The 27,422-nt window shown below is 38.1% G+C and overlaps 2 protein-coding genes and 1 pseudogene across 3 annotated transcripts; 1 reads left to right on the forward strand and 2 right to left on the reverse strand.

Moving 5' to 3' along the window:
- Positions 1-1,365: 1,365 nt before the first annotated feature.
- Positions 1,366-13,082, reverse strand: LOC143610186 (uncharacterized; annotated as a pseudogene). Its single transcript, XR_013149547.1, has 12 exons — positions 12,947-13,082; positions 12,703-12,875; positions 12,398-12,589; positions 12,056-12,221; positions 11,786-11,971; positions 11,595-11,681; positions 3,322-3,449; positions 3,057-3,226; positions 2,599-2,790; positions 2,041-2,206; positions 1,802-1,952; positions 1,366-1,510 (listed from the first exon to the last, which is right to left on the reverse strand). The product of XR_013149547.1 is annotated as an uncharacterized LOC143610186 (transcript).
- A 603-nt stretch (positions 13,083-13,685) lies between these two features.
- Positions 13,686-15,820, reverse strand: LOC143610182 (photosystem I reaction center subunit III, chloroplastic-like). The gene is made up of 2 exons (XM_077084729.1): positions 15,385-15,820; positions 13,686-14,122 (listed from the first exon to the last, which is right to left on the reverse strand). The coding sequence occupies exons 1-2, from the start codon at positions 15,771-15,773 to the stop codon at positions 13,813-13,815; spliced, it is 699 nt and encodes a 232-aa protein (XP_076940844.1). The 5' UTR covers positions 15,774-15,820; the 3' UTR covers positions 13,686-13,812.
- A 497-nt stretch (positions 15,821-16,317) lies between these two features.
- LOC143610187 (uncharacterized) lies at positions 16,318-17,801 on the forward strand. Its single transcript, XM_077084732.1, has 2 exons — positions 16,318-16,862; positions 16,933-17,801. Exons 1-2 carry the CDS (start codon positions 16,352-16,354, stop codon positions 17,799-17,801), a joined length of 1,380 nt encoding a protein of 459 aa, XP_076940847.1. The 5' UTR covers positions 16,318-16,351.
- Positions 17,802-27,422: the final 9,621 nt, after the last annotated feature.

The following is a 27,422-nucleotide window of genomic DNA, read 5'->3' on the forward strand; positions in this document are numbered from 1 at the left end:
AGAGTATGCATGAAAGTTTATAAAAATAATTATAGATATAAAGAAAGGTATGGTATGGTATGGTTGTATGGAAATAAGGGGACCAAACCCTAACAATATCCGAGGCAGAAGGGAACCAGGCCCTAATAATACTCGAGGAAGAAGAGAGTCGGACCCTAATAATATCTGAGGCAGAAAGGGAACTGGCCCCAATAATACTCGAGGAAGAAGGGAACCAGACACTAAAAATATCTGAGGCAGAAAGGGAACCGGGCCCTAATAATACTCGAGGAAGTAGGGCGAAATGCTCATTAAAACATATAAGTATGTATGTAAAGTAAGATAAAATATGAAAGTATGAAAGAAAGAAAGTATGAAAGTAAGAATGAATGTATATACTTATGTATGTACGAAAGAAATTAAAGGAGGTTAGGTATGTAATATATGAGGTAGCTTATGATAGTAAGAATGAAGGTATATACTTATGATTGTACGAAAGAAAGAAAGTATGAAAGTAAGAATGAAGGTATATACTTATGTATGTACGAAAGAAAGTAAGAATGAAGATAAAATATATGTTCACCGCGAAAAGAGATACGGTGACATCACTTGCTACACGTCACCGACGCACCCAAAGCCAGAAAACCGTTCACCGGACAACCACCCTTCACAGCCACCAACAACCAACATCATCTAACATACCTTTTCTCGTCGATTTAAAGCATACCAAACATTGTTAAACACGAATCGATTTACAATTTCATAATAACCAACATATCTGACTTTTTCCAGTGCTACTCTTTTGTGTTTAGCACAAAAACCATAAGACGAACCCTGAAAGTGTCAGTGAATCCATATCTACACAAGACGAACTTCGAGCAACTTTATTTTCTCAGATCTTCAAACTTTATTTCCAAACTTGTAACTTTATTTTCAAAAATTCAATGGAATTAACGCCTCGATTCGGGTAATAGAGGAAATAGAACCCGAATATCAAGAGAAAAGTTGAATCATAAGATTCGACCCTCTCTGATACCAATTGTAGGTCCCAAAAACGGCCACTCAAACGGTTTTTCTCTTGATAAAGTATCGAGACGGATGCGGTAAATCAAATGACCGAACACAAATATAAAGATAAGATATTTCAAATCTATTCATTTATTTTGTTTTTTTAGCATTGCATTTTACATACAATAATATTCGTGTAATTAGCTCTAAATAAAAAACGGTGCAAATTAGAACACATGAACTCCCAATATTTTCTGTTATCATCTAAAATATTACACAGTCAACACACAAAAGCTTTTTATAATGTTTCATTATTTATTATTCCTTATTAAACACAATTACAGTCTCCTCTTGTTCTCAAGCAAATATTTCAAGAACTTATAGGTTAAAGAACTTCTTCTCTTTTAGACTTTCAACAGTATCCTTGATGCTTACCTCCAATGGAGTAAACTTAACGCGGAGACTTTTCGCCTTTGCTTTAGATACAATATAAGGTATCGTCTCGACACACTTGTCTTTATACCTATCCAAATTTGAAAAAAAATAAACAAGTGTTCCTAACATCCTCTTACATAATCGATCACTAATTACCCAATAGCAAGAAAATCGAGTCTCTTTGGCTTGTTTAGTCTTTGGGTTTTTATTTGACGATTTGTACGGCTCTTGTTTAAAATTTTTTCTAATTATATAAATATGAAAGATACATGCATATCGATTCGGTTTGATCCTTTTATAACAAAACTGGGATAAATTTCATTGAAATTCAATTAAGAGAACGAATGTCACTTCTTATGAGTATCCGAGACACAATTACCTTAGAGAATAGTCAAAGATCATCATTATCTCCCAAGATCGAACCACATTCCCGACCATGCATTCGGGTTTTTCAAAAGCTAATATATGCGCGGTAGCAGTATCTCTCACGTCAACAAGTGTGTAGATTCCATCTGGAAATACTTCCTTTCCTGTTTAAATAAAATTCATCAACTTAAAAGAATATAAATCGGTTTTCATTGTGGGAATGAACTCGATCTAGTTATAATCACCAATTACCAGTTTCTATTAAGCTCATAAATCCCTCAGAAGTGAAGTTGAGAGAAGGTTGTAGGAGAGGACCAATCACATAGCCAGGATTTATAATCACCAAATCCAGACCATTGTCTTTTGAAAATTTCACAGCAGCATCCTCAGCTTGGATCTTTGATACTTGATACCACAACTTAAAAAAAACACACACAAAATTAATCATTAAGTATGACATTAGGAGCCTATTGACTATAATCATTCACACAAATTGAAAGCAATATATAAGAAGCTGGCATGAAACCATGAATTGCTTTCAAAATTGTTTAAGCTGGCATGAAAGCAATATATAAGTAGCCGATTTACTATAATCATTCATACAAATTGAAAGCAGTATATAAGAAGCTAGCTGACATTAGTAGCCGACGAGGTCATGCAAGAGGGGGGGGGGGGTCTTCAAAAAATCAAAAATTAATTGTTTCACTTAATTGTAGTCGGTGAAGAACAGAGTTAATTAGACCACGCTGACTCGAAAAAAAAGGTTTTGGTTCTGTCACCGTTGATATAATAGAAGAAATTCAGGTATACCTTTGTTTGCTCACAAACAACCGGATCTGAAAACCGTGTTTCATCCACTACACCACCAGACTCTGGAAGTTTGACACCATACATAACTGTAGCCACTGAAGATGTCAAAACCACTCTCTTGAGAGATTGAACTTTTGCGGCTGATTAAAGAACATTTAGTGTCCCCTTCACTGCAGGATCTAGCAATTCCACCTAACAAGAAAAAAAAATCTTGAATGCACCCACATTGTTTAAAACGTGTACAAATTTTGAAAAAGTGAAAGCAGAACAAACAGTGGCAGACCCAAGACATTTTCTCACAGGAGTCAAATTTTCTCAGTTGACTATTGCTATATACTTACCGGGGTTGGTAAGTATTTTTACACTATAATAGTACTAAAACTATTTTTTCATAGAGGATGGCTGACGCCATACCATAAGTGTAGGTCCATCCCTGAGCAAAAGAATGAGAAGTTAACCTGTGGGTCATCAACTGAAAGTAGAACAGGAGATGCGGTGTGAAAGAGACAAACGCAGCCGTTTACTGCAGAATCAAAAGATCCGTCTACAGTTAAGTTAGCTACAAACAAAGATAGTCTTTCCTTAGCTCCATCTAGAGCAAGTAGGTGTTCTGTCTTTTTTGGATTGTCTGCAAATTCAGCAACTTATTTTAGTAGAATTAATAGGTTTCTGTATGAAAGCAGATTAAAAGCCATAATTAAAAAGAGGGATATATAGAGTTACCTAGGGATCGGACGGTAGCATGAACGGTGTAGCCACGATCAAGCAAGAGCTTAACGAGCCACGAAGCTATGTAACCTGAAGCCCCGGTAACACAAACCACCTTTCCTTCTCCACTCATTGTCTGAAACAGTTGGGAGATGTTGATAAATAAGTTGTTTGTGGTGGTATGCAATAGAGCTGAAGATTATTTTTTTCTGTTGTTATTTTGACTATAAATTAAACAATATTAATACCTCTCTTCTGATTTGTTTTCTGTCGCAATGGCCACGTGACTAATGTTTTCTGTCGTCCAAAAGGGCTTGACATTTCATGGCATGATTTAGTTATGGCCTGCCTTCGTTTTACTGCTTCCACTTGTTCATTTTACTGATTCTGTTATGGCTATAGCCTATATATCTTTATTACTGAAATAAAACTTTGACTTTTATTGTCAATTAAATTCTAGAGGTTTTTAAAGGTGTGGCTGCTAAGACATGAGTAGTCATAACTCTCCACCCCCAGATGTTATGCGTCACGTGACGCCTGGTCAGAGTTACGGTTTTTTACAAAAACAGGGTGTAGTCATAACTCTTCATCCCAGGCGTTATGTGCCACCTGACGCTCAGTCACTATTAATTTTATTTGTTTTTTTTAATAATAATTCATTTAAATAATTAAACATAAAATTAAAAAACACATTAAAATTTAAAAAATACATTAAACTTCCAAATAAAAACTAAATTAAAATAAAAAAATACATCAAATTAAAAAAAAATACATAAATAATACTAATAAAACTACATGTGATATTTTTCTAAAATTTTCGCTTGTCGAGCGGCTTTTAGTGATCGGACTCTCGGGTCGTCTTCGGTTAGCTCGCTTGATAAAATCTCGATGTCTTTGTTCATTTCATTCCTTCTAAGTAGTTCGACGTCGTCCAAATTTACTTTAAGTCGTTGGGTTCCAAGTTCGTGTAACTCTTGGAGTCGAGAGTTCATTTCTTTGAATTGAGTTTCCATTTCGGCATTCGAACCCGTTGCCGACGATGAAGCGACTCCTTTCCCCCTTCCCTTGCCCTTGCTTCTTCTACCCCCCCCCCCCCCCCGCCGAGACATCTCAGTAGTATTCAAGGCTTCATTATCGCTTAGATTGAAGTTTCGAGTGTCAGAACGGAGCGTGTCTGGATCAACCGAAGACGACGTTTTAGACTTTTTATTACGCGGACACCCTTCGGCTTCGGCATCCAAAACCAGGCCCCATTTTGGGTGAAACCTCAAGTAGTCTTTCCAAATGCCAAAGTAATTGAAGGATCCCGATACCTTATGTTGTATCACCGTCTTTTTAACCCGAGGTTCGCCGGCGGGCTTCTTTGCGTGTTTTCTCGGACGTCCGCATTGGCTCGAACCGCCTACGGTCTCCGGGACGGGTTGTGTCTCCGGCACGAACTCGACGTCGGGTTGGGTCTCCGGGACGGGTTGGGAACCCGAACCGGCAAAAATGTTTATCGTTGGGTTTTGGAAACCGGGCACCACATTTGGCATAGAGTTTTGAATGCAATGTACGCGGCCATTTGCGAGTCGAACGGATTTGGGGCGGGTACGGTTGGCAACTGGGCGGTAGATGGGTTCGGTTGTGGATTTTGGTTGCCTTGACAGGCATATTGACCGAAACCGAGAACATTTTGGTTGTTATTCGGAAACAATTTGGTAGAAATATTTATGTAAAAAATATAATTGGTATAGAAGTGGAAGAAAAGAACGTGTTAAAAAAATGAGTTTTGTTTGGTTTGGTTTTATAGTATAAATTTAATTAATAAATTTTTTTTAAATCCAACGGCTCCATAACGGTAACATTAACGGTAGTTTTTTTTATATTTGCGTGCCTTTTCAGCGTTTTACTCCGGCAGCCAATTCAATCACTCCGGTGGACACTTCAATTGTATCTTTTAATTCCTCTCCTTCTCTCTCCATACGTTACTGCTCAATCAATTTATTATTCAACAACCAATCAATTGAATGTAATATATAAGGCAAACAGGAACAGCAGAATCCTCATTACCAGGCTCTACACCAGGTATGTTATCTCTTCCTTTGTATTATAATAATTCCCATGATACTTCATTTGATTGAACTTGAGTTTTAACCTAATTCAGTTTCCTTGTGTGTTATTGGGTTAAATTTTCTTTGGTTCTTTGATTTGGTAATCTATACAACCAGCTTGATTTTTTGGATTTGGTCTCTATTGTATTTGCAGCCTACTCACCTTTAAATTCTGTTTAATTGTGGCTTATTTGGGCAACGTTGACTTTATTTTGTCAAAGTAGAATCATACTGACTTGACTGTATCTTTAAATGCTTTTGTAATTTTGGTGTTTGGTTGTTTGCTTTGTTTTGGCTAGCTTTTTAGTTATATATTATGTGGTACATAATTTGTTGTGCAATCTGTTGGCTTTGCGTTTTAATTATGCCATCTTACTCTTATCATAACTTATGTTGTTATTTCTTTATTACAGCATGTCAACATCAACACATACGTCTGTACCAAGGCAGATTTACCCCCTCGCTTCCTTGAACCCGTATCAAGGAAACTGGACCATTAAAGTCCGTGTAACGTCTATAGGGCACATGCGTCACTACAACAATAAAAGAGGTGAAGGCTGCGTTTTTAGTGTGGAGCTAACTGATGACGATGTAAGTTTCCGTTATCTCGATAATCCTTATAACTTAGAATCATTTATGTGTTATTCTTTTTTACTTTTGGTGTTAGAAGCATGTTGTTTATAAGTTCAATTCGTTAGTATTGTGTTTAAGTTATAAACATATGAGCTTGCTGTCAATTACCTTCCCAGCTTTGAGATTTTGGGCATTAAATACTCGTTATATTTTAAACATGCAAAAGCTTATAGGAACTGTTGTCTCAAAGCAGGGAAGCAAGAGGCTCTACCATGTTAGGGCCCGGTACTGATTTCAGCAGAAATGGTTACCTCTATATTGGTGGCCTTGCTTAGGTCAGTTTTACATTTTAAGCCGCTAAATTACCCATTTACCATTTCATTTTTATTTCAATTCCTCAAGGCATCATTATTATGTGATTTAATTACTCTTTTTAATTCAAGTCTAATATTGGTCTTTCCTTTTGGTCTGCTTACAACTTCCTGCCTTTTGTTTATTACTTTATTTACAAAGGTGCGCCTCATGTACCTCCAGGTCTAAATCAGAGTGTGTAGATGTGACTTTAAGGGACAAAAGTTAGTAGGCAATATATTCTTATTTATGTATTTGTTTATTGTTTAAGCTGAATGTATTGTAATATGAATTATATGAAATTATGAACAAATCAAGACATGAGATGACAACATTAGCTATTTGGTTCTTCATTTTATACAACCAATTTGTTTTCTTTTTATGTCCTTCTGATTTCTCGACATCTGTTTATGGATAATAAATATTATTTTTTGTTTGTACTCTGTCATTCTTTTTGTTATAATGTCGGATCTGAATTCTCTGCTAGGATCGGGCCGTTGTTGTTTGCATTCATTTAATTCATTCGAGTAAACTAACAAGCATAAATTAACATAACCAAACGAATGAATGAGACACGTTCATGTTCGTTTGTTTAACTAAATGAGAAAATGTTGTTCATATACATTCATTTGTTAAATGAACAAACTTCTTGCTAAACAATGTACTGAAAGTTAGGTTCGTTTACGGGCCTCCTATCTTACACCTTTTGCATTTAATCTAACTTCATAAAAAGTGAATATATTAATTAATATATTATTGTAAAACAATTTTTTGCATTTGTTCAACTTCAGCCTCAAGTGGAGCAAAGCCAGTACAATGGCGGCGGTTACTACGGTTATGGACATGGATACGAGATTTATGGTTATGCTCCGGTTGCACAAGACCCCACCACCATGTACTATGGAGGCTATCCTGGATATGGCGGTTATCCACAAGTCCAACAGCCGCCACAACATCCTCCACATACACAACAACCTCAGCAGCATCAGGAATGACCAACCAGTTAGCATTTTTTTAGTCAACTTTATTGTCAAAATATGTATTTTTTTGTGATGGGCTTAATGGTACAGTGATATGCATGAGCATGTTGAACGTCGAGGCACGCACTGTTCTAGGAATGAACGGTAGAGTATTGGGCCCCGAAAGAAAATCTGTTTTGAATCTGCTTTGAGATGTTTGTGACTTTTTTCCGAAAAGATAAGCCCTAATTAGTTGTTTTAGGCCTTAAAATTGCTTAAGGACAAAAAGTGTATACAAATTGTACTTGTAAAGGTTGTAGACTACATGGGTTTTATAAAGCTAAAACCACCAAAGCTTTATGAACAAAATAATTTTGTGGGTTTTATGCGGTACATATTTACATGTACACTTTGGATGATTTTTAATTTTTTATAGTAATTTTAATAGTGGTGGCCCTAAGATTCAAATGTCACGTCCAAGCTGGAAAAAATATGTTTCTTATGCTTTAATAAACTAAATAACGTAAAAAAAAGTAGGCCTATAAAGTGTTGCGGGTGTTAAAGTCTTTTGAGTAATTTAAAAAAGAAAAATAAGCCTATAAAGTGTTGGGTACTATAAAAATAATGGTCTTATAATATTAGAAATTTTAAAATTTATGTGCCAAAAAAATGCCCTGCCAGACGCCCACATCGCACCTCTCAAAGCCTCCCCTGAATTTTTATATAATTATCCAGGTAGTTTTATGCGATAAAAGTACACTTTGGAAATTTTTATCTGCCCATTTGACATGTTTGTTATTTTATTTGTTCTGCATATATGAAAAAAAGGGTGGGATGTGTAATCGGGATGAAGAACACTAACATTTTAGGTGCTATGTGACAAAACAAAAGAAAAGTTAAAAGACCAAAATCTCGAATAGCCATTTTATGTAATGTACAAATGATTATACTTCAAGGACCGCCCCCAACCCACCCACACATACACACACAATCCACGTTGCATCACCCCTGCACCGCAAACCGAACTCATGCCCACCATATTCTCATCGTGTCCCCGCCGCAATGCGCGGACACACCTACTAGTGATTATTGATAACGAAACGAAAATAGTTATGTACCTGTTGATGATGATGACAATGATATTGAATTTTATCATATAAGTGATCGTGAACTTGATGCATTCAATCCTCAAATGGCATAAACCTATTGTAGACTTTATTTAAAAAATCGTAATAAAAAACTTTATTGTTAACTGATTTTGGATTATTTTTTAAGTTAGAGTTGTATTCTAAAAACTATCAAACCGACCGATATTACCTTTTGTACCGTTTCTTAGCCTGACCCGGTACAATATACAAATCAGGTTTTAAATCATTACAAAGCTCTTTGAGCTAGTGATTTAAATCTACTTTAGTACGTATAATGATTTCTATACTTGTTCCAGACTTCCCTCTTAAATCAAGGTAACCCAAATTTCACCATAAACCCTATTTGTATTTGTTGCATATTTGATTTTTGTTTATGTATTGGTATTGATATAAACACCAAATTGTCGATTTGTTTTCTACGTTAGTTTGAATTGTTTTATGTGAAAGCTTTGGGATCTAAAATTATTTTACCTTTGCATGTTAATAAGAACCAAATGGCTAATTAATTTATGAAACCTGCTTCAATATGAGGGAGAGCATAGAGTTAACACATATTACAATTACAACTCTATGTGTTACACCCCGACCAAAGGCGGCAGAATATGACGGAACCTAATGTATTGATTGGAAAGTAGCTCAAATATACTAATTAAAGCGACAATAATTATGTAATTTCATTGATATTAACAAGTACACTAGTTCAATAAACAAAACAAATACATCATACTTTTATATTTTGAATAAATATCATAAGGTAAAACTAATATATTTGATCTTGAACAATATCAATTACTTATACCTGTAGCATGTATAAAAATTAAAGTTTGTCAACACGAATGTTGGTGAGAATTCATATATTTAAGTTATATATATACATATAGATAGGTATATCACAATTCATATGTAATTGTTGAGCATTACAAATCATATGAAAATGCATACAATTAAATATGTGTGGACCCGTTCCTATTGATAAAAATCAATGTACTTGGGTAAATGCATGGTCATACAAGATGAGAATAGATGATGATGCGATACCAACCACCAAATATAAAATTAGCATTTAAGCACATAAAGCATAATCATAGAGCATGAAATAATCACACATAAACATATATTGAATTGTGTTTTAAATAGATGTGGAAATAAAACATGAATAAAATTGAATAAGGTATACATGTTACTCCCAAAATATAAAAGATGAAAAAAAAGGTATGTAAACTCACTTTGAATTTGGTAGGTAGAAAGATTAAGAACTTGATTAAGCGTGTGAATGTCCTAATTTGTAAGCCATAAATAAAAGTAATAAGACTAGTTTTAGTTTGTTTTTTATGAATAATTAACTAAGGATTATAATGGTAAGATGCTATGATAACTTGTACTTGAAAAAGGTAAAGAAGGATGAAAACATAATTTGGACAGCTTGCTGTCATAGCATAGATAAATTATTAAAAAATAAGAAACAATTCCCAAATATTATAAAAAAAAACTTCAGTAAACTAAATCAATGTGTTAAGAACAACCTTCATTAAGAAATTTTGATCATATTCGGACCCGAGATTGGCTAAAACATTCATTCTTTTAAAAGGGTACAGATATGCTCAATAATTTTAGTTTGACCACTATGGAGTCATAAAAATGAATTAAAAATGCAAATAAAACGTCATTAGAACCACAACTCAATGAATTTATTCGTAGGCTTTGGTCTTGGACTATTTCAATTTTTTCTGAGAAAGTTATGACTCAACCTTTGTTGTCCAATAATTATGTCAATTCTAAATCATTACAATTAGTAATGTCATTTACATTTTGAAATGACTTTTGATGGAAATAAATTATAAGCCATTGACGGGGTTATGTTAAAAGAGAAAAATCAAATTAAAACATAAAGTTACAAGGATTGTAAGAACTTTATTAAGGTGTGACCATTGAAACTTTAGTTCTTTGTCTCCTCCACAACACACACCATGGTGTATAGATTATGTGGGATCGTTGACATGCATGAATATATGACGACATTGAAAACAAAGTAAATGAAGAAGATTATCAAGAATAAAAGAAACCTTAAGATATATATTACAACTAGTATTACACAACAACTTGATTACCTTAATTATTAGAAAAATAATAACGATAAGAAAAATGAAGAAGATGGAGACGAGAGAGAGAGAGGAATATAAATTCTTTTTTGAATTTCAAAGAAGAAGAATAACGATACAAAAGAAAAAGAGAGGATGATAGTCTCTTATAAATAACAAGATTTGTAAGGGCTAACTTAGGAAAGTTTGTTTTTTGTTAAAAGTTGTAAAACTTGGATAAGGGGAAAGGGGTAGGTGAACAATTTTGGGGGTGTTTTGGGTTGTATTATATTGTATTTTTAAAATAAGAGATGGAACATTTGCTACGATAACTATAGATATAGTACTTAGGCTAGTTACATGTATAAAGTTCCATGTAACAACTTATTGTGTTATAAAATGAAAGAAACACATTTATGAGTTATGACTTATTATGTATAGGCAAAATACATATTTATAACTTATTAGGGACTCGAATTATCTAGTTAAGTTATACGAGTTTCCAAACGCTTTAAATACGTAACACAATATAAGTAATGATGTGAGGTAACAATTTTAGATTCATCAAGACTTACGAATATGTTAGCATAGATAGTGAGATATAACTTTAGTATCAATGACTAATAACATGATTAAAATATAGACATATAACATTTCATTGATTATAAATGTTTAAAATCACATTGAAAACCAAAACGGGTGAGGTTTCGGGTTTGAAAATTAATGAATGTTAAACTATGGATGATTACAACTCCTTTTCTTTTATTTATCTCTTTATCAACTAGTTTGTTGTATAGAGACAAAGTTTTAACTCCATTTCTATTACCGATTCTTGTATTTAAACACATTACGTTCAATGAAAGATTTAGTTTATGATATCATAAGCTATTAAGTTGCGACGCTAGCTAGCTCTTTTTTAATAGCAAAAGTTAGTTTATTGAAATTCCATTTTTCATTATTGCTTATTGAACACACACAATTCAAGATTTCAAGTATCCGTTCTTTGTTCTCAAACAAACATATGGAGAATTTATGGGTTCTGGCATCTCCTCTTTTAAGCTTTCAAGAGTATCCTTGAGACTAATCTCCAATTGAGTAAATTCAACACCTAGACTTTCCGCTTTTGCCTTTGATACGCTGTATGGAAGCGTCTCGAAACACTTTTCTTTATACCTATTCAAAATTGGAAAAAAAAAAGTGATCCCAAGTAATCACTAATTCCCAAAAACAGGAAAATGAGTATCTAAAGTAGGTCAATGGTACTAATTAGTAATTACCTCTCTGAATAGCCAAGATCAGGGTAGAGTTTGTCTAAGATCATCATGATCTCAGATGATCGAACCACATCCCGACCACGCAATATCTACCATCAGCTTCTGGTTTCTCAAATGCTAATATATGCGCGGTAGCAACATCTCTCACATCGACAGTTATGTTGATTCCATCTGGAAATATTTCCTTTCCTGCATATATAAATTCAACAACTTCATTTCAAGATCTCATTGTTTGATATGAACTTTAGCTATATATAATAAACAGTTCGTTACCAGTTTCTATAAGGCTCATAAATCCGTCAGAAGTGAAGTTAATAGTTGGTTGTAAGAGAGGACCAATCACATAACCAGGATTTATAACCACCAAATCCACACCATTCTCTTTTGAAAATTTCACAGCAGCATCTTCAGCCTGGATCTTTGATAGTTGATACCACAACTATAAGGAATACATAATTATTCATTAATTGTAACATTCGTAGCCGATTAACAATAATCATTCATACAAAGAAAGCAATATAGAAAAGAATCAGCTAACCCGTCTAAAATTATTTTTAAGAACCAAATAAGTTTTACACCTTAGTTGTAGTCGGTTGGAAAAAAGAACTAATATACCTTTGTCTGCTCACAAATAACCGGATCCGAAATCCAGGTTTCATCCACTACACCACCAGATTCCGGAAGTTTGACACCAAACATAATTGTAGCAATTGAAGAAGTCAAGACCACTCTCTTGAGAGATTGAACTTTTGCAGCTGATTTAAGAACATTAAGTGTCCCCTTCACTGCGGGATCTAGCAATTCCACCTGATGTAAAATGAAAAAATAATCAATCTTGAATGCATCAACATGTTTACAACTTACACCAATTTTTAAAAACTAAAAGCATAAGAACGAAAAATGACCTGTGGGTCGGTAACCTTTGGATCATCAACTGAAGTTATAATCACAGGGGATGCTGTGTGAAAGACACAAACGCGGCCATTAACTGCAGCATCAAAAGATCCATCAACACTTAAGTTAGCTTCAAACAAAGATAGTCTTTCCTTAGCTCCATCTAGAGCGAGTAGATGTTCTGTCTTGTTTGGATCATCTGCAACGTATTTTAATGGAATTAGTATGTTTCAAAGAAAACTCAAAAGTTGGATTGAAAACAATATTTACCAAGGGATCGGACAGTAGCATGAACGGTGTAGCCACGATCAAGCAAGAGCTTAACGAGCCATGAAGCTATGTACCCTGAAGCCCCTGTAACACAAACCACCTTTCCTTCTCCACTCATCTTTTATGAAACAGTTGGGAGTTGGCAGATATGCAAGAAAATTAGACAATGTTGTTCTGTTCTGATTTTGGCTATAATAAAGTGTATGCAGAAATTACTTAACTTTTGACAATTACGAAATTCAATCTTAATACGTCTTTTAAGTTTAACTACTAAAAAATCAACAATGTTCTATTCTGGTTTTGATTTTAGATTAAATACCATTATATTTAATAAATTTCCAATAATAATACTGTTGGATATCAAAAGAAGTTGAATTGTTTGTGACTTGTGTAAGAGATAAAGTTAATAGATAGACAACATAAAAAATGTAGAAATACTTTTAGTACTTGAGTTGCAGCAGTAGGTTTTTGAATAAATTTTATATCATTACACAAAGTAATGTTTTACATCGATCGAAAACAATAAAAACAAATAATGGTAACAGCTGTTGTTTGTCGGGAACGGTGTCGTTCGTCATGGCACCCGTACGGTATCAACAATCGAGACTACTTACGATACCAAAAAAAGTACCTTATTTCGAATGTAATTCTATTTTCAGGAAAAAAAAATATACCTGAGCGTCGAGAAAAAGAGTAAAGACGTGTTTTACATTAGCCAAAAATCACAAACAAACAGTAATGTCACAAACACATAGGAAAAATGTACATTTGAATTTGTGAAACAATCTCTTAAACCTTGTAGACAAACAATGTAACATGATAAGTTTTAAACATTAGATACATATAAACTTGTCGCAAACAAAAAGTTAAACGTTTGGGTCGATGAGTTCCCCGTTTAAGAACTCACGGTAAGCTGCAATGGGCCAACTGAATCCACGAAATACCAACCTAGAAGCCAGAGGAACATCGATGATGATCTCTTTTTGTGTGGGCTTCTTCTCGTCCCGAATAGCAATCAAGTAACTCCTTCCAACCCACCCGATCCATCCAGCTATGTACAGAAACAAAATCCCGGGGGTGATGAACTCTCCCCAATGTCTTTGATCACCACTTACGATCAAGTGTGGCAGCCCGTCCGATCCACACAACAATCCATACTTTCCATAGTTGTCGAACCTACACGTGTGTAAATTAAATACATTTCGATTGTTTTACAATCTTTACGTTTCAAACCATGTGTTAAACAAGTCGTGTTCAAGTAGTACGTTGAACCTGACACAAACCCAAAATTTTCGTAGGTTGACAAGAACATGACTCGTTTAACCCGAATTTTTTTTTATCTTGATACTCTAAATTACAAAGTTATATAAACCCTATTTTTTTCTTCCTTTTTTCCAAACTCTACAATAAAATACTTTAGTGTTTAAACAACGGTTGTTTACAGTCTGGTTTAACCAGTTTTGATAAACTACATATTCTTGTTCGAACTAGTACCTACGGTTTTGGAATTATGCAAACTGAACACGCCGGGTTCATAGTTTGATGATTCGGTTTGCTTATTCCGAACCAAAATATTATTATTTTTAGGTACTTAAGTTTGTATTAAAGAATTTTTAAATAAATGATAAGGATTGTTCTTGAATTTATAAGATATACATAACCTTATTTTTCTAAAAGAAAATCAAATACTAAATGTTACACGACAAGTTCCAAACTGTAAACCGGACCGTAAGTATTTGAAACCATCAAATCAGCCTGCTCTTTTGGTTTGGACTGTTCGATCGGTTTCAATTGTGTATGATCGAAAAACCTCTAGATTAAAGATTATAAACAACACCTTTTTTTATTAATAATAAAGGAGCCGAAACACGACCGGCCGACCAGAGGCGACTCGTTTAGCTAAACGTAATGGGTTGACCTAAAGCCGACCCACCTATTATTAGTGCTGTCACTTTTACCCGAACACGAAACCAACACGAGAAAACCCGAACCCAACCTAACCCGAGAAAAGGCGAGCCCGAACCGAAGTAATTCAGGTTGGTTCTCAGGTCTGATTTCTAGGTTTCGGGTCAACCCGAAAAACACCAATAAACTACTTGTTTAAAAACATGATATTAATATTAGGTATGTACACCGTATAGTGAACACTCTACACGTTCCATTTGTTTATATTTCCACCTATTATTCTTGATTGACTATTTATTATTTATAAATCTTTTCTAACCGAGCGCAACTATAATAGATAAAAATGTTGTGTTACCGGGTTATGTTTATTTATAATTTAATTATTTACAACCTAAACCCGAAAAAACTGTGAGAGATTTGGTCTGGATTTCGGGCCTAAAATTAAAATTTTAAAACCTAAAGAACCCGACCCCAAGAGCACCCCTACCAATCATCCTAAACTCATAGTTTTCTTGTCACTTTTAAGAAATTACCTGCGTTTAGTCTTCTCAATGGTAGCGTTAATAGCAAGAGCAGGAGCACTATCCGGAGCATAAAGCTTCAAAGAGTTTTCAAGCTTCTTAAGCGACTGCTTCTCTCTCTTCGCAAACTGCTTCGACTCTTTACACGGAGTCAAACCAGATATATCCGCATTCGCAGGTAACACCGGTACAGTTGACGACACCAGGATCGAAGACAATGCAAGTGCAGCCGACAACGCCTTTAACGACCCTTGTCCATCAACTTTATGGCTCTTGTCTTCGGTAACACTTGAACATATAATATTATTATTTGGACTGCATGCAACCTTTGGTTTGGATGATGGTTTGAGGTTGGATACCTCAAGGGGTTGGATGAAGCTTGTGGAGATTGTGAAAGACATCTTTTGGGTTGATGTCTTGTGGATTAAGGTGCAAATGATGATCAAGGTTGTAGTGTTGGAAGATGTAGAAATGGGTGGTGGGGTGAAATCTGTGGGATAAGATGAGAAGATGAGGTGGTTGTGGTTGTGGTTGTGGTTGTGGTTGGTTTGGGCATCCGTTGTGTATCTTTTTAGCCAAGCAAGTGGTGTTCTTAGATTATGTTAAATATTTTCTTTTTGGATAATAGTTTAAGCATAGTATATTACTACTATGTTATGTAATATCATTTAAATATTAGGCCAAGTGTACTGGGCGCGAATTCACAGCGAAAATGGGCGATCTTTTGGAGGAACACCGCCCTCCCGGCGATAATTGGGCGAAAAGGGGCGGGGACGGGATATATTTGTCGCATGCGAAGATGGAAAGAAAATAATATAATAATAATATTGCCGTTGGGTAACGGCTATATATAAAAAAAATTAATTTAAAAACTTAATATATATATCAAACTTTATCTAACCATTTTCACCCTATCATACACAAACTCAAACATAAAAATACCAATCATTTTTATTATTTTCATACTTCTTCAAACTCAATGAGTTCCCCGGATTCCACGAACTCTGCCGAGATTTTGGATCAATTAATAAACGAGAGTCGAAGGATTCATCAGATTCACCGACAAGTGGCGGAAGAGCATTTAGAGGTCACGAACGCGGTTCGGGCCGTCGCCAATAACATGGTGTCCGGCTCTGATCCATCTACGGCACCACGTAGACGGTCATATATCCTTCGGGATCGTACGCAAGAGAACGCTCGTTTGATGAAGGACTACTTCGACAACACACCTACATTTAACGACGCCATGTTTCGACGTCGTTTTCGGATGTCCAAGCGTTTATTTTTGCGCATCGTTGGAGATATGGAGCGGGAGTATGAGTATTTTCAACAGAAACCCGATGCAAGAGGATATTTAGGATTCTCCGCCATCCAAAAGTGTACTTCGGCTATACGCATCCTCGCAAACGGCAACACGACCGATATCAATGACGAGAATTTAAAGATGGCTGAGAAAACAACGAGAGATGCGTTGGAGAATTTTTGCATCGGTAATATTTAAATTGTTTGTATTAACTATTGTTTTTAATATAAATATTGCTTAATAATTTATTTGTATAGGGATAATACAATTATACTCTCGTCGTTATCTGAGGATTCCTACTTCAAATGACCTGACTCGCATATATGATGTACACGAAAGCAAACATTCTTTTCCAGGCATGATCGGGAGTATAGATTTCATGCATTGGGAGTGGGCCAACTGTCCAACCGCATGGCGAGGTCAGTACACTCGTGGTGACCATGGAGTGCCAACGGTTAGTCTTCAAGCCATTTGTTCACATGACCTCTGGATTTGGTCAGCCTACTTCGGCTCAGTCGGGTCCAACAACGACATAAACGTTCTCAACGCGTCACCCGTGTTAGAGTATTACATTAGCCGTAGCATACAGGTCTTACCGTTTTATGCCAACGATACCTTCTATCGTCACATATACCATTTGGGAGATGGGATATATCCAGAGTACTCGATCATCGTCAAGACGTTTCAAGACCCTATCGAAGTAAAAAGAGATTATTTTAAGAAGAAGCAAGAGTCCGCGAGAAAGGATATCGAGAGGTGTTTTGGGGTTCTAAAAAAACGTTGGCATTATGTGAAAAACCCTTGTCGTGTATGGACGTTGGCAAAAATGAGCGATGCCATGTATACGTGTATCATATTGCATAATATGATTTTAGAAGACGAGGGAAAAGCAATATGTCAACACTATATACCAAGAAGCGTTCCAGAACAGTTCCCTGAACCAACCCAAGACCAACGAACGCATAACATTCACCAGCTCACATCAAGTGATATACATAACCAACTGAAGGCGGATTTGGTTCAACACGTGTGGGATAATCATCCCATTGAGGAGGAGGACGAAGACGAGTACGAGGAGGAGGACGATGACGAGGACGGGGACGAAGACGAAGATGAATACGAATAGATTAGTTTTTTTATAGAAATTTTTACGTGTATTTTTATTTTGGTGTGTTTTTTTATTATAATTTATTTTTATTATTCGTGTATTTTTTTTAGTTTATGTATTTTTTTATTTATTTTTTAATTTTAATACATTTTTATTTAATTATTTAAATAAATTGGTTTTTATTTAATTAGTTTAGTTATAAAAAGAAAATAATAAAAAAACACACTGTGGACCCAATTGTAGCCCCTACACCATTACACCCCAAAAACAAATTCACCCATTTTGCTAACTGGACGCAACGTGTCACAATTCGCCCCCATTTGAAGCCCTTCCACTACACATAGCCTTAGAGCTTATGTAGTGGTTACACGACAAAGTAAAAATTGTTTCGTCGGGTTATTATTTAATAACATAGATGAAAAGCGTCTCTCACACAAAGGGTACCTAGTGTTTCACCAATCTAATATAATTAAAATAGTATTTATATTATATGAAGGAATAATTAATTAAGAAAGTGGGTAATTGTTATGAGAACATGGGCCGGCTCTGAGAAGGTGAAAACTTTTTTGGGTTTTAAGTTAAGGAATATTTTGTTGGTTTAAGCAATTGAATTCTAAATTGGCTTACTTGATTATTATTTGAGTTGTGTGAAAACTTTTGTACAAAAATAAGTTTAATAATGTCTTAGATAAGACTAAAACCCACAACATTTTGATTAGATGTCATGCCCCTTTGCCACTAGACCAATCTAGTGATTATGTAATTGTGTTGAAACATTAATTATACATATTTTTCAATAAAAGTACATATAATTTAAAAAAAAACAGGCCTATGGCCGTCAACTACCCCGACATACCTTATAGCTGGCCCTGATGAATACCAACAAAAAGGAGCTCACACTTGCCCAAACTTCATTGCGAAGGAAGCAGGGCAACACCCACTTCTCAATACTCACGCAGTGGTGTTAGGGCGTGATGAGGGTGAATTGGAATGGGCCAACGCCCGGTTACGAATTTAAAAATAAATAATCTCAATGCGGACATATGGTGTTTTGTCTTAAAAATATCCACTCAGTTATTTTGAATAATTTCAAACGTTGTTAAAAGAAAAATAGAAACTAAGAAAGTGGACCATCAATTTAATAAATACTAAATAGTGCCAATGAGCTACTGATAGAGGGATAAGAGAGAAACTTGTTGTTTCATGTGACCCGGGTTCGATTCATATCCTCATCGTTTAGTTTCGAGGCACTGAGGTGATGATGAGAGACTAGACGAGTAGGTGGCTTTCAATAGTTAGGTCCTTGAACTGAACGAGTTTTATCTTATCGCATTGTCGTGCCTTTAGAAAGTGTTTGCGGGCGTTGACCTTAGTTGATGGTTTTTTCCAGATTGAAAGAGAAATGGTCCCGATATAGTGAAATTAGACAATAGCCTGTTTGGAAGATTTGTTGGCCGTTGAAAAAATAGTAAATAGTAAATACAACTGATTGCCTTATTGTGAACTAGAGGTGCACAAAAAACCCGAACCCGGAACCGGACCCGAAATAAATACCCGAAACAGGTTTTTCTAATACCCGGGTCTTTTATACCCGAACCCGTACCCGACCCTACCCGTAGGGTACGGATAGGGTATGTATTTTGGCACTAAAACCCGAACCCGAACCGAACCCGATTTGTACCCGGTAATACCCGAAAACCCGATTTGTACCCGGTAATACCCGAACCCGAAACCGGGGTTTTCCAATACCCGAAACCGGGTATTTCAAATACCCGATGTATATCCGAAAAATACCTTAACAATACCTGAATAATACCCCTAAAAAGTGTAAACTTTTAAAAAAACCAATCTATACCAAAAAAAATACCGGAAAAAAACCTGTAAATAGGGTTTTTTCAATACCAAATAATAAGGTATTCAAATACCCGGTGCTATACCCGACCCGAACCCGATGCATAGGGTATGGTTTTTAGAGACTATACCCTACCCGAACCCGACCCGATTACTACCAATACCCGATCATACCCGTACCCGGTCATACCCGACCCCGATTCTATACCCGAACCCGGGTATTTAAGAAACCCGATTTGTGCACCTCTATTGTGAACTAGAAGAAAACTTGGGCTGAACTTAAATTAATTAATTAATTTGGGCTTCGAATGAAAGAAAAGAAACGAGCCCACAAAAGGTATGAGTCGGCTAGAAGGCGGCGGCTCAAGTTCGACGATAAATTTTGTAAATTAAAAATTTTATTTTCTCTCAGTCCGGATAAATCAATGATAATTTTTAACACTGAGGTTTATTTTCTTAGTTTGATTGAATGATTTGTAACACTTACATCCGAATGTTTTTTTCGAATTAGCATATTAAGTTGATAAATAAAGTTGTTATTTTATTTATTTTTCTAATAAAATTTCTAGTTTTAAAACCATAACAAGAGTCTGATTCTTAACAAAAGTAACCAATAATGGTTTACATTTGTCTATTAATTTAAACTCGTTATAGAATTACAAGATCTAGTTAAACATTTCTAATGGCATGGGTTTTATTTTAATCATCAGTTTCATCATTGCGAACAATGTGTTCTTACAGCAATGGGTTAGCTCTAACCAACAACGTGAAATCTAACTGAAGAAACACGGAACCGTTCCCCTGGTATGGTTCCTGGATCCAATGAGTCCACAGGGTAAAATACGATAACTATCAACACAGTATGAGCACAACTTCCCAAAGTCCAGTGACTGGAACCTGCAAAACAGACACCGTAAGTCTCGTTACAGAAAACCCTCCGGCGTGAGAATCAGTAATGTTCGTAAAGGAGAAAGTACTGAAGTTAAACAGACTAAGAGTAGTCAGAGTATATGTGAGTAAGAATATTAGTGAGTGAATGAATGCCTCATGCAGGTTGACAAGGTATTTATAGCCGAAGGATGTAGGAAGGTGATTGGGCCAGCTGTCCTCTTATAGAAGGTCTCAATAACCGCCTGGACGCGTGTCCTCTTGTGATAGATCGAGCTATACGTCCCATGTGCATGGGTATAACAACCTGGACACCCGTCGCCCAATAATAGGACGGATTGCACCTTGGCCATGTGCACGGTTACAACAACCTGGCCAGGTGTCTCTCGTTCATTGGTAGGCAAGTCACGTATTCTTCAAGTAACAATCGTGGACACTCTTTTAGAGGGTAGTTAGTTATTGACAGCTGTCCAGTTGGCATTGCCCTCCGGTCATTTTGACGGACAGATGTCTTGTCCTGCGGATGACTTCTGAAGGTACCAGGATGCCTCCGCGCGTGGTACAAGGACGTCCTTCCTCTCCCGTGAAGTGCGGGTGATCCGTATGCCCCGCGGGTGACATGTGAGAGGCTCCTCTATGACCCGCGGGTGGTACTTAAGGGTTATATGGGTCTTTTTAGTACCCTACCTCTATAAGTCCCCCAGTCCAGTGTTTCTTCCGTGTGAAATCTTTGTGCGGGTGAAATTCTGGACTTAATGTATTTTGGGGGTTTTTGAATTTCAAAGTTAGGTAGAAAATACTGTTGGTATAAATAATCATGAAAAAATGACAAGTTGACCACTCGCAGGCGCGTGGACAGGTGATGGAACGTTTTTGACGGCTGTCACTGTACCCGACTGTGCAACTTTTTCTCTTTTTCGAATTTCCCGCGTGACGTGGCGGTTGTTTATTGGGCGATGATTTTCTCTCTCCACTGTTCATATCCCATCGCATTAATTGCGATGGGTATAAATAGTGAGAGATATCTTATAGTTAAAGTTTTATCGCCTTTATTCTCTAACTATCTTTTTGCTTTCTCTCTGATAAAGCACTGAACTTTCTTGTATTCTCTCATCAAACCTTTCTGTAATGTCGAACGTTCAAACTGAGATTGACGTGATAGAAGTTTCATGGGACTATTCTGATTATGAGAAGTTGCTAGAGACTTACGGCATTCCACCGGAGTGGGGGCCGGAATTCCCTTCTCCTAGTACCATAGCCAGTTTACCACCACATGGTAAAATGGCCGTCTACTCGGATTATTTCGTTTATGGGAATTTCCGCTTTCCTATAACGAAATTTTTCATGAAGGTGCTGACTACCTATAGGATTCATCTCTCCCAACTGCACCCGCGTGCTGTCATGCGAATTCACCACTACGAATTTGTATGTATAGCACGTGACCTGGTGCCACATGTTGACCGATTTCCGGTTTTTTACCGTTTTGCCAACCGTGACGGTTGGTTTACATGTCAAGGCTTCTCCGATAGGAGTCTTGGTTATGAAGTCGAGAAGGGGTCCGCCGACTGGCGTAATAAGTTCTTTTGGATTTCTGAGGACGTGGTGCCTGTTGCCATGGTCCAGGTTATTACAACTGCTCATGAGGGGCGCGATTGGTTCCGCACTCTAATGGCGGAACCAACGCCAATGCGGGCATTACCAGAGGAAGCCCTGGTGTGGGCAGGCATGAGCCGCTTATGACCATCGGAGTTTATGGAGCTTGTCTTTATTGACTTACATGAACGTAAGTTACCCTTATTGTTTTTTCTTTTCCTTGGATTTTTTTATAACTATTTTTTTTTATCTTTTCAGGTCGGAGTTCTATGCTCAACGCTCTCTTCGAGGATAGGGGTTGTGTCCGTAAGAGCATTCGTGATGCGGGGGGCCAACCCATATTGGAGAAGACCAAGTCTCGATTTCTCTTTCCAAAGAAGGTGCGGGCTGAACCTGTCATTTCTGATGCCACCTTCGAAACAGGTGCGTATGTTCTAAACCCTCCTCCGCTTAATGCCATTACTTCCGTCGGGATGATCGCCATCCTATCATCGAGCGATGATGATGGCGATGCTTCTGAGTTTTCTGCTTCTCAAGAAGAGAGGGACTTTGATGAGGAAGCCCCTGAACTTTCCTGTGTCTCGTCTTTATTAGCAGAGTTGGAGAAAAAGAGAGCTTTCTTGGATTTTCAAGCAAGCCACGCAGACGCAAAGGCTGCGGACACTGAGGCGGGACCATCGAAGAAAAAACGAAAAACTCATCGTTCCAAGAAGCCACAGTACAGTCTTGTTGATCGTATTGACACGATAGAAGGTACGTATTACCCTTGAAGTACTTTACTATTTTGAGCTGTTATCTAAGTGTAGCTTTTTTGTGCAGATCCGTTGATCTTCTCGGAAGACGTGTCTGAGAAGTTGCCTACTCCAACTCCTCATACTGAGAAGCAGCCATCTCATGCTCCAGAAAGAGAGGCGGAAGACAAGCCTCCCACTCCTCCTACTGAGATTGTCGCGGAGGATCGGCCAACGTCTCCTCCAATTGAGACGACTACCGAAGAAAGGCTACCGACTCCTCTGGTCGATACTGCCACAGCTGAGCCCGTTGTTCAGTCTGAAACTGATAATCGCTTTACTTATCTTTTTCAGACTGGAAGTGCTTTTGGTGATCAGGGGGCAACCCTGATGTGAATGAGGAGGGTTATAGGATTAATGAATCTCCTCCTCGTCCTCCTCCACAACAATCATCTTCCTTCCCAGTTCGTCTTGAACCTTCAAGTTCCCGTTACTATGAGGACGCGAACTTGGGTGATAAGCATGATTTGTTTGTCCCTCCATGGGACATTACTAATAGATCCCGGTTCACTGACCCCGGGGTCTGCATGAGTTTTGTTAAGCACTGCGTGCCACCGGCCGAAATGGTGCACCAGCGTGATCTTTCCCGCCACGACCTTCATATAGACGTAGCTTATCATCTGGCTAATGCTTTAGCCGGTAGTCAAGAAGTCTTACATGAATGGCGTACCATGGGTGGGAAGTTGGGGGAAGCTCGTCGGGAAGCTGAAGCTGCGAAGAAAGAGGCTGAGGCACATCGTGTAGCGGCGAATACTGCAAAGTGGAAGCAGACCGATGCTGTGACAACCGGTAATTTCCCATAAGCTAAGTAATCAACCTAATAATTAGGTGATTGTAAATATTAAGCGCGTGCATTTGTTATGTGCGCCCTGCGCGAGCGCGCCATGTTAGTCAGCGCGTGCAGTTGTTATGTGCAACCTGCGCGAGCGCACCATGTTAAGAACCAGCGTGAGCATATGTTATATGCGCCATGCGTAAATGATTTGGCTTTATGTTTTCATGTAACTTAAACGTTATGTTGTCTATGGGTTGACCATCCCGCATGATGCTAAGGCGGGTGCATCCTACATCGTTTATGCGCGTGCGGAAGGGAACTAACCTACCCGCATGGCGGGAACGTTGAGAGCTAGTTTGTCTGAAGCTCCAAGATGGAATTAACTTCAACATGACTGATCACTATGTTGAAATACCAAGACCACCTGGAGAATCTACAAATGAAACTCAAATGTCCCTAACTGCGAGAAGGTTACGCACCTACCCGCAGCAAAGACATGTCCTATACGCAGAAAGCTATGCGCACCAAGTTATACGCGCAGAACACTTGGTCTATTCTCCAGTTAAGGAGATTACTCCCGCCCGAAAGGAAACAGTAGCGTGTTTCAGAGATTTTCCACTTTTTACTGTACACTGACAAAAGTACCTGAAAAAGCACACTGTAACATGAAAAGTCAACTGTCAGCCACCCTATTCTCACCAACCCCAGACCTGCATGTTCTGTCCAAATCAAATCAAAATCTTTTATCCACCACTCCACTCTTAAGTAAATAATAATAACTTCCATACCTTATCATCATTACATTTAGATATGAAAAGATTTCAATCCCCTAAAGCAAGGGATTGTGTTCCCTTGAGTTTGCCTATAAATTTGTAGCCTAAATTATCACCCAAAACACACTTCAAAGAACTACAAACTTGCACTAATCCTTTCCCAAGCATCCGTTGTATCCAGCTCCGATCCTGTTACTAGGTAAGCCGAGAATATAACCTTGAGACCTACTATCCAACCCTTATATTCTCCTATTTCTTGATCTTAATATATATACTTGTTATTTAATCGTATTCTAGACCTTCGATTCCGAGGCCAACACCAAGAAAACCCGAATCTCGATTAATCCCTTAACAAGAACCTCAGGTGAGTCTCACAGCCCCTATTTTCACTGTTTTCACTGTTTTTAAACTGCTTTCGGGGCGAGGGACACGTACTTAAATAATGTTTTATCATGGTATACTTACAAGCTATGAAAGCGATTATGTGTTTAAGTTATGTTTCATGATGAGCAATGCAAACGGTTATCTAAGGTTTTCAATGTATGTGCGCTAGAACTCGAGTAAGTGATCACTTTACCATTGGAACTCTAAGGGTAGGGACTGCTGGTTTGATCCGCCCACTCGTAGGGGTCGCACCTCTTTGCATGGACGAGTGCCTGGCATGGGGCAGTACTATGGGGTTGAGCCCGCTCGTAGGGGTCGCGCCTCTTTGCATGGACGAGCGCCTTGTTTTCTGGCACAACGTCTGCGCGTAACCCGCGGGACGGTATCCTTAGCTCGTAGGGGCAATGCCTCTTTGCATGGACGAGCACAGTTTCTCAGAATTGTTCGCGCGTAACCCGCGGGACAGTATCCTTAGCTCGTAGGGGCAATGCCTCTTTGCATAGACGAGCATAGTTTTCCAGAAACGTCTGCGCGTAACTCGCGGGACGGTTTTACGTTATTTTAGCTCGTAGTGGCTGCGCCACTTACATAGACGAGCACCGTATCCAGAATTTGTTCACGCGTAACCCGCGGAACGATTTTTATCAGAATATTGTCAGAATTATGTGTTAATACGATTTTACCAAGCAGATGTTAATGATGTTGCCAGAAATGTTTCAGAATGATTTTATCAAGTTACTAAAACTTGTGAACTCACTCAGTTTATACTGATTCAAATGTTTTTACGTGTCTTTCAGGAGATAACTAGGTAGCGCATGGAGTCACACTTAGAGCACCACACGCTGAACATCTAAAACAAGCTTTTTGGAAGATTTTGGTTTTATCCCCTCGATGCGCACGGTTACCCGCCGCGCAAGGGGATATGGCGAGGAAATCTTCAGTTTTATACTTGGATGTTTCTTTTTGTAATCTTTGAACAATGTAATGTGTTTGTAATAAACTTCTCATGCGCAATAAAAATCTTGAATGTTTTGCAATGGCCCGTGCTTAATTATCAATCCCCACTCGTGCGCGCCCGGCTGTTTCCGCCGCTCAGGGCCGGGTGTGACAGATTGGTATCAGAGCACTGGTTATAGCGAACTAGGAAAAGAAGTTTTTAACCTAGACTATAACCTTTGGGGAATCGCATGAAATATTTTTCAAAGAATATTTTCAAAAGAAAAATCACACACGCACTTAGGAACACGGGTCACAGTGTCTAGAGATAAGAACATTATGTGCTCTGAGTACATACGCTAAGTTTGTTATATTTTCTTTTTATGAAAAGAATGCCTCCAACCAGAGCCAAGGGAATTACCATGACACCCGAGGAGCTCGCAGAAATAATCGCACAGGCGATTGCAACGCATGAGGCCAGCAAGGCCGAATCTAGTCAGGGTCGCCAAGAGAACGAGACCCCAGAACCCGAATCAGGAGCCTTGAACAAAGGATGCTCCTATAAAACATTCATGGCCTGTAGGCCTTGGCCGTTCAAAGGCACCGAAGGAGCCATTGGGCTCTACAATTGGATTGACAAGATGGAGACCGTTCTCTCCATCAGCGGATGTAGTGAAAACCAGAAGGTCCTTTACGCGACCTGCATGTTCCAAGAAGCAGCTTCGTCTTGGTGGAAGCTCCAAGTAAAGACTTTGGGGCGAGAAGTTGCTCTTCACAAGACCTGGGAAGAATTGAAAGAAATGATGATGAGAAAGTTCTGCTCTCGCGCAGAAATTCAGAGCTTGCAACAAGAATTCTGGAACCACACCATGGTAGGAACGGATATCGATGCCTACACCAATCGTTTCAACGAGCTTTGCCAGCTGGTGCCAGACATGGCAAACACAGAAGAAAAGAAAATCGAGAGGTACATCTTTGGGTTACCTCCTGTCGTTAGAGTCCCGCTCAACGCCGCCGCACCTCCGACCTTTGACGAGGCGGTTGCGCGAGCCATCACCCTTACAAGGGATACGGTTCGTGCGGGTATGTTGACCGCTCGCTTGAACGAGCAGCGAACCTCTGACTCCAAGAGGAAATGGAACTCCCACCGAGGGTCAGACTTCAAGCAGCCACCGCCCAAGAAGCAGGAAAGCACAAGGGTTTACGCGATTCAAGCCGCGGAACCATCAAGGAAAGGATACAGCGGGCCTCGCCCATGGTGCAGCAAATGCAAGTATCACCACGAGGGTGAATGCGCAAAAATCGAATGCGCCAAATGTGGCAGACCAGGACACAAGGCGATGAATTGTCGCATCAGAGAAGCTGGATCGAGCGACAGCTGCTACGCATGCGGGAAGCCTGGACACTTCAGTCGGGATTGCCCACAGAAAGGAAACCAAGCTCGCGGGAGAGCTTTTGTGATCGGCGCGGGTGAAGCAAAGGAAGAGCCGAATGTGGTAACCGGTACGTTTTTGCTTAACGGTCATTATGCATCTGTCTTATTTGATACTGGCGCTGACCTAAGTTTTATATCCCATGAGTTTAAAAACTCCCTGGGCTTAGCGACCAGTAGGCTAGACAAACCTTATACTATAGAACTAGCCAATGG

The sequence above is a fragment of the Bidens hawaiensis genome, unplaced genomic scaffold (assembly GCF_021521415.1).
Source record: "Bidens hawaiensis isolate Kalapana, Puna unplaced genomic scaffold, B.hawaiensis_p1.1 tig00024830_1, whole genome shotgun sequence".
In the NCBI taxonomy this organism is placed as follows: domain Eukaryota; kingdom Viridiplantae; phylum Streptophyta; class Magnoliopsida; order Asterales; family Asteraceae; genus Bidens; species Bidens hawaiensis.

Excerpts from the sequence above, each read along its gene's own strand:
- LOC143610187 (XM_077084732.1), top strand. The coding sequence starts at position 16,352 with ATGAGTTCCCCGGATTCCACGAACTCTGCCGAGATTTTGGATCAATTA. Across the intron at positions 16,863-16,932 it reads GTTGGAGAATTTTTGCATCG|GGATAATACAATTATACTCT; the intron begins GTAATATTTAAA and ends TTATTTGTATAG.
- LOC143610182 (XM_077084729.1), bottom strand. The coding sequence starts at position 15,773 with ATGTCTTTCACAATCTCCACAAGCTTCATCCAACCCCTTGAGGTATCC. Across the intron at positions 14,123-15,384 it reads ATTGAGAAGACTAAACGCAG|GTTCGACAACTATGGAAAGT; the intron begins GTAATTTCTTAA and ends ACACACGTGTAG.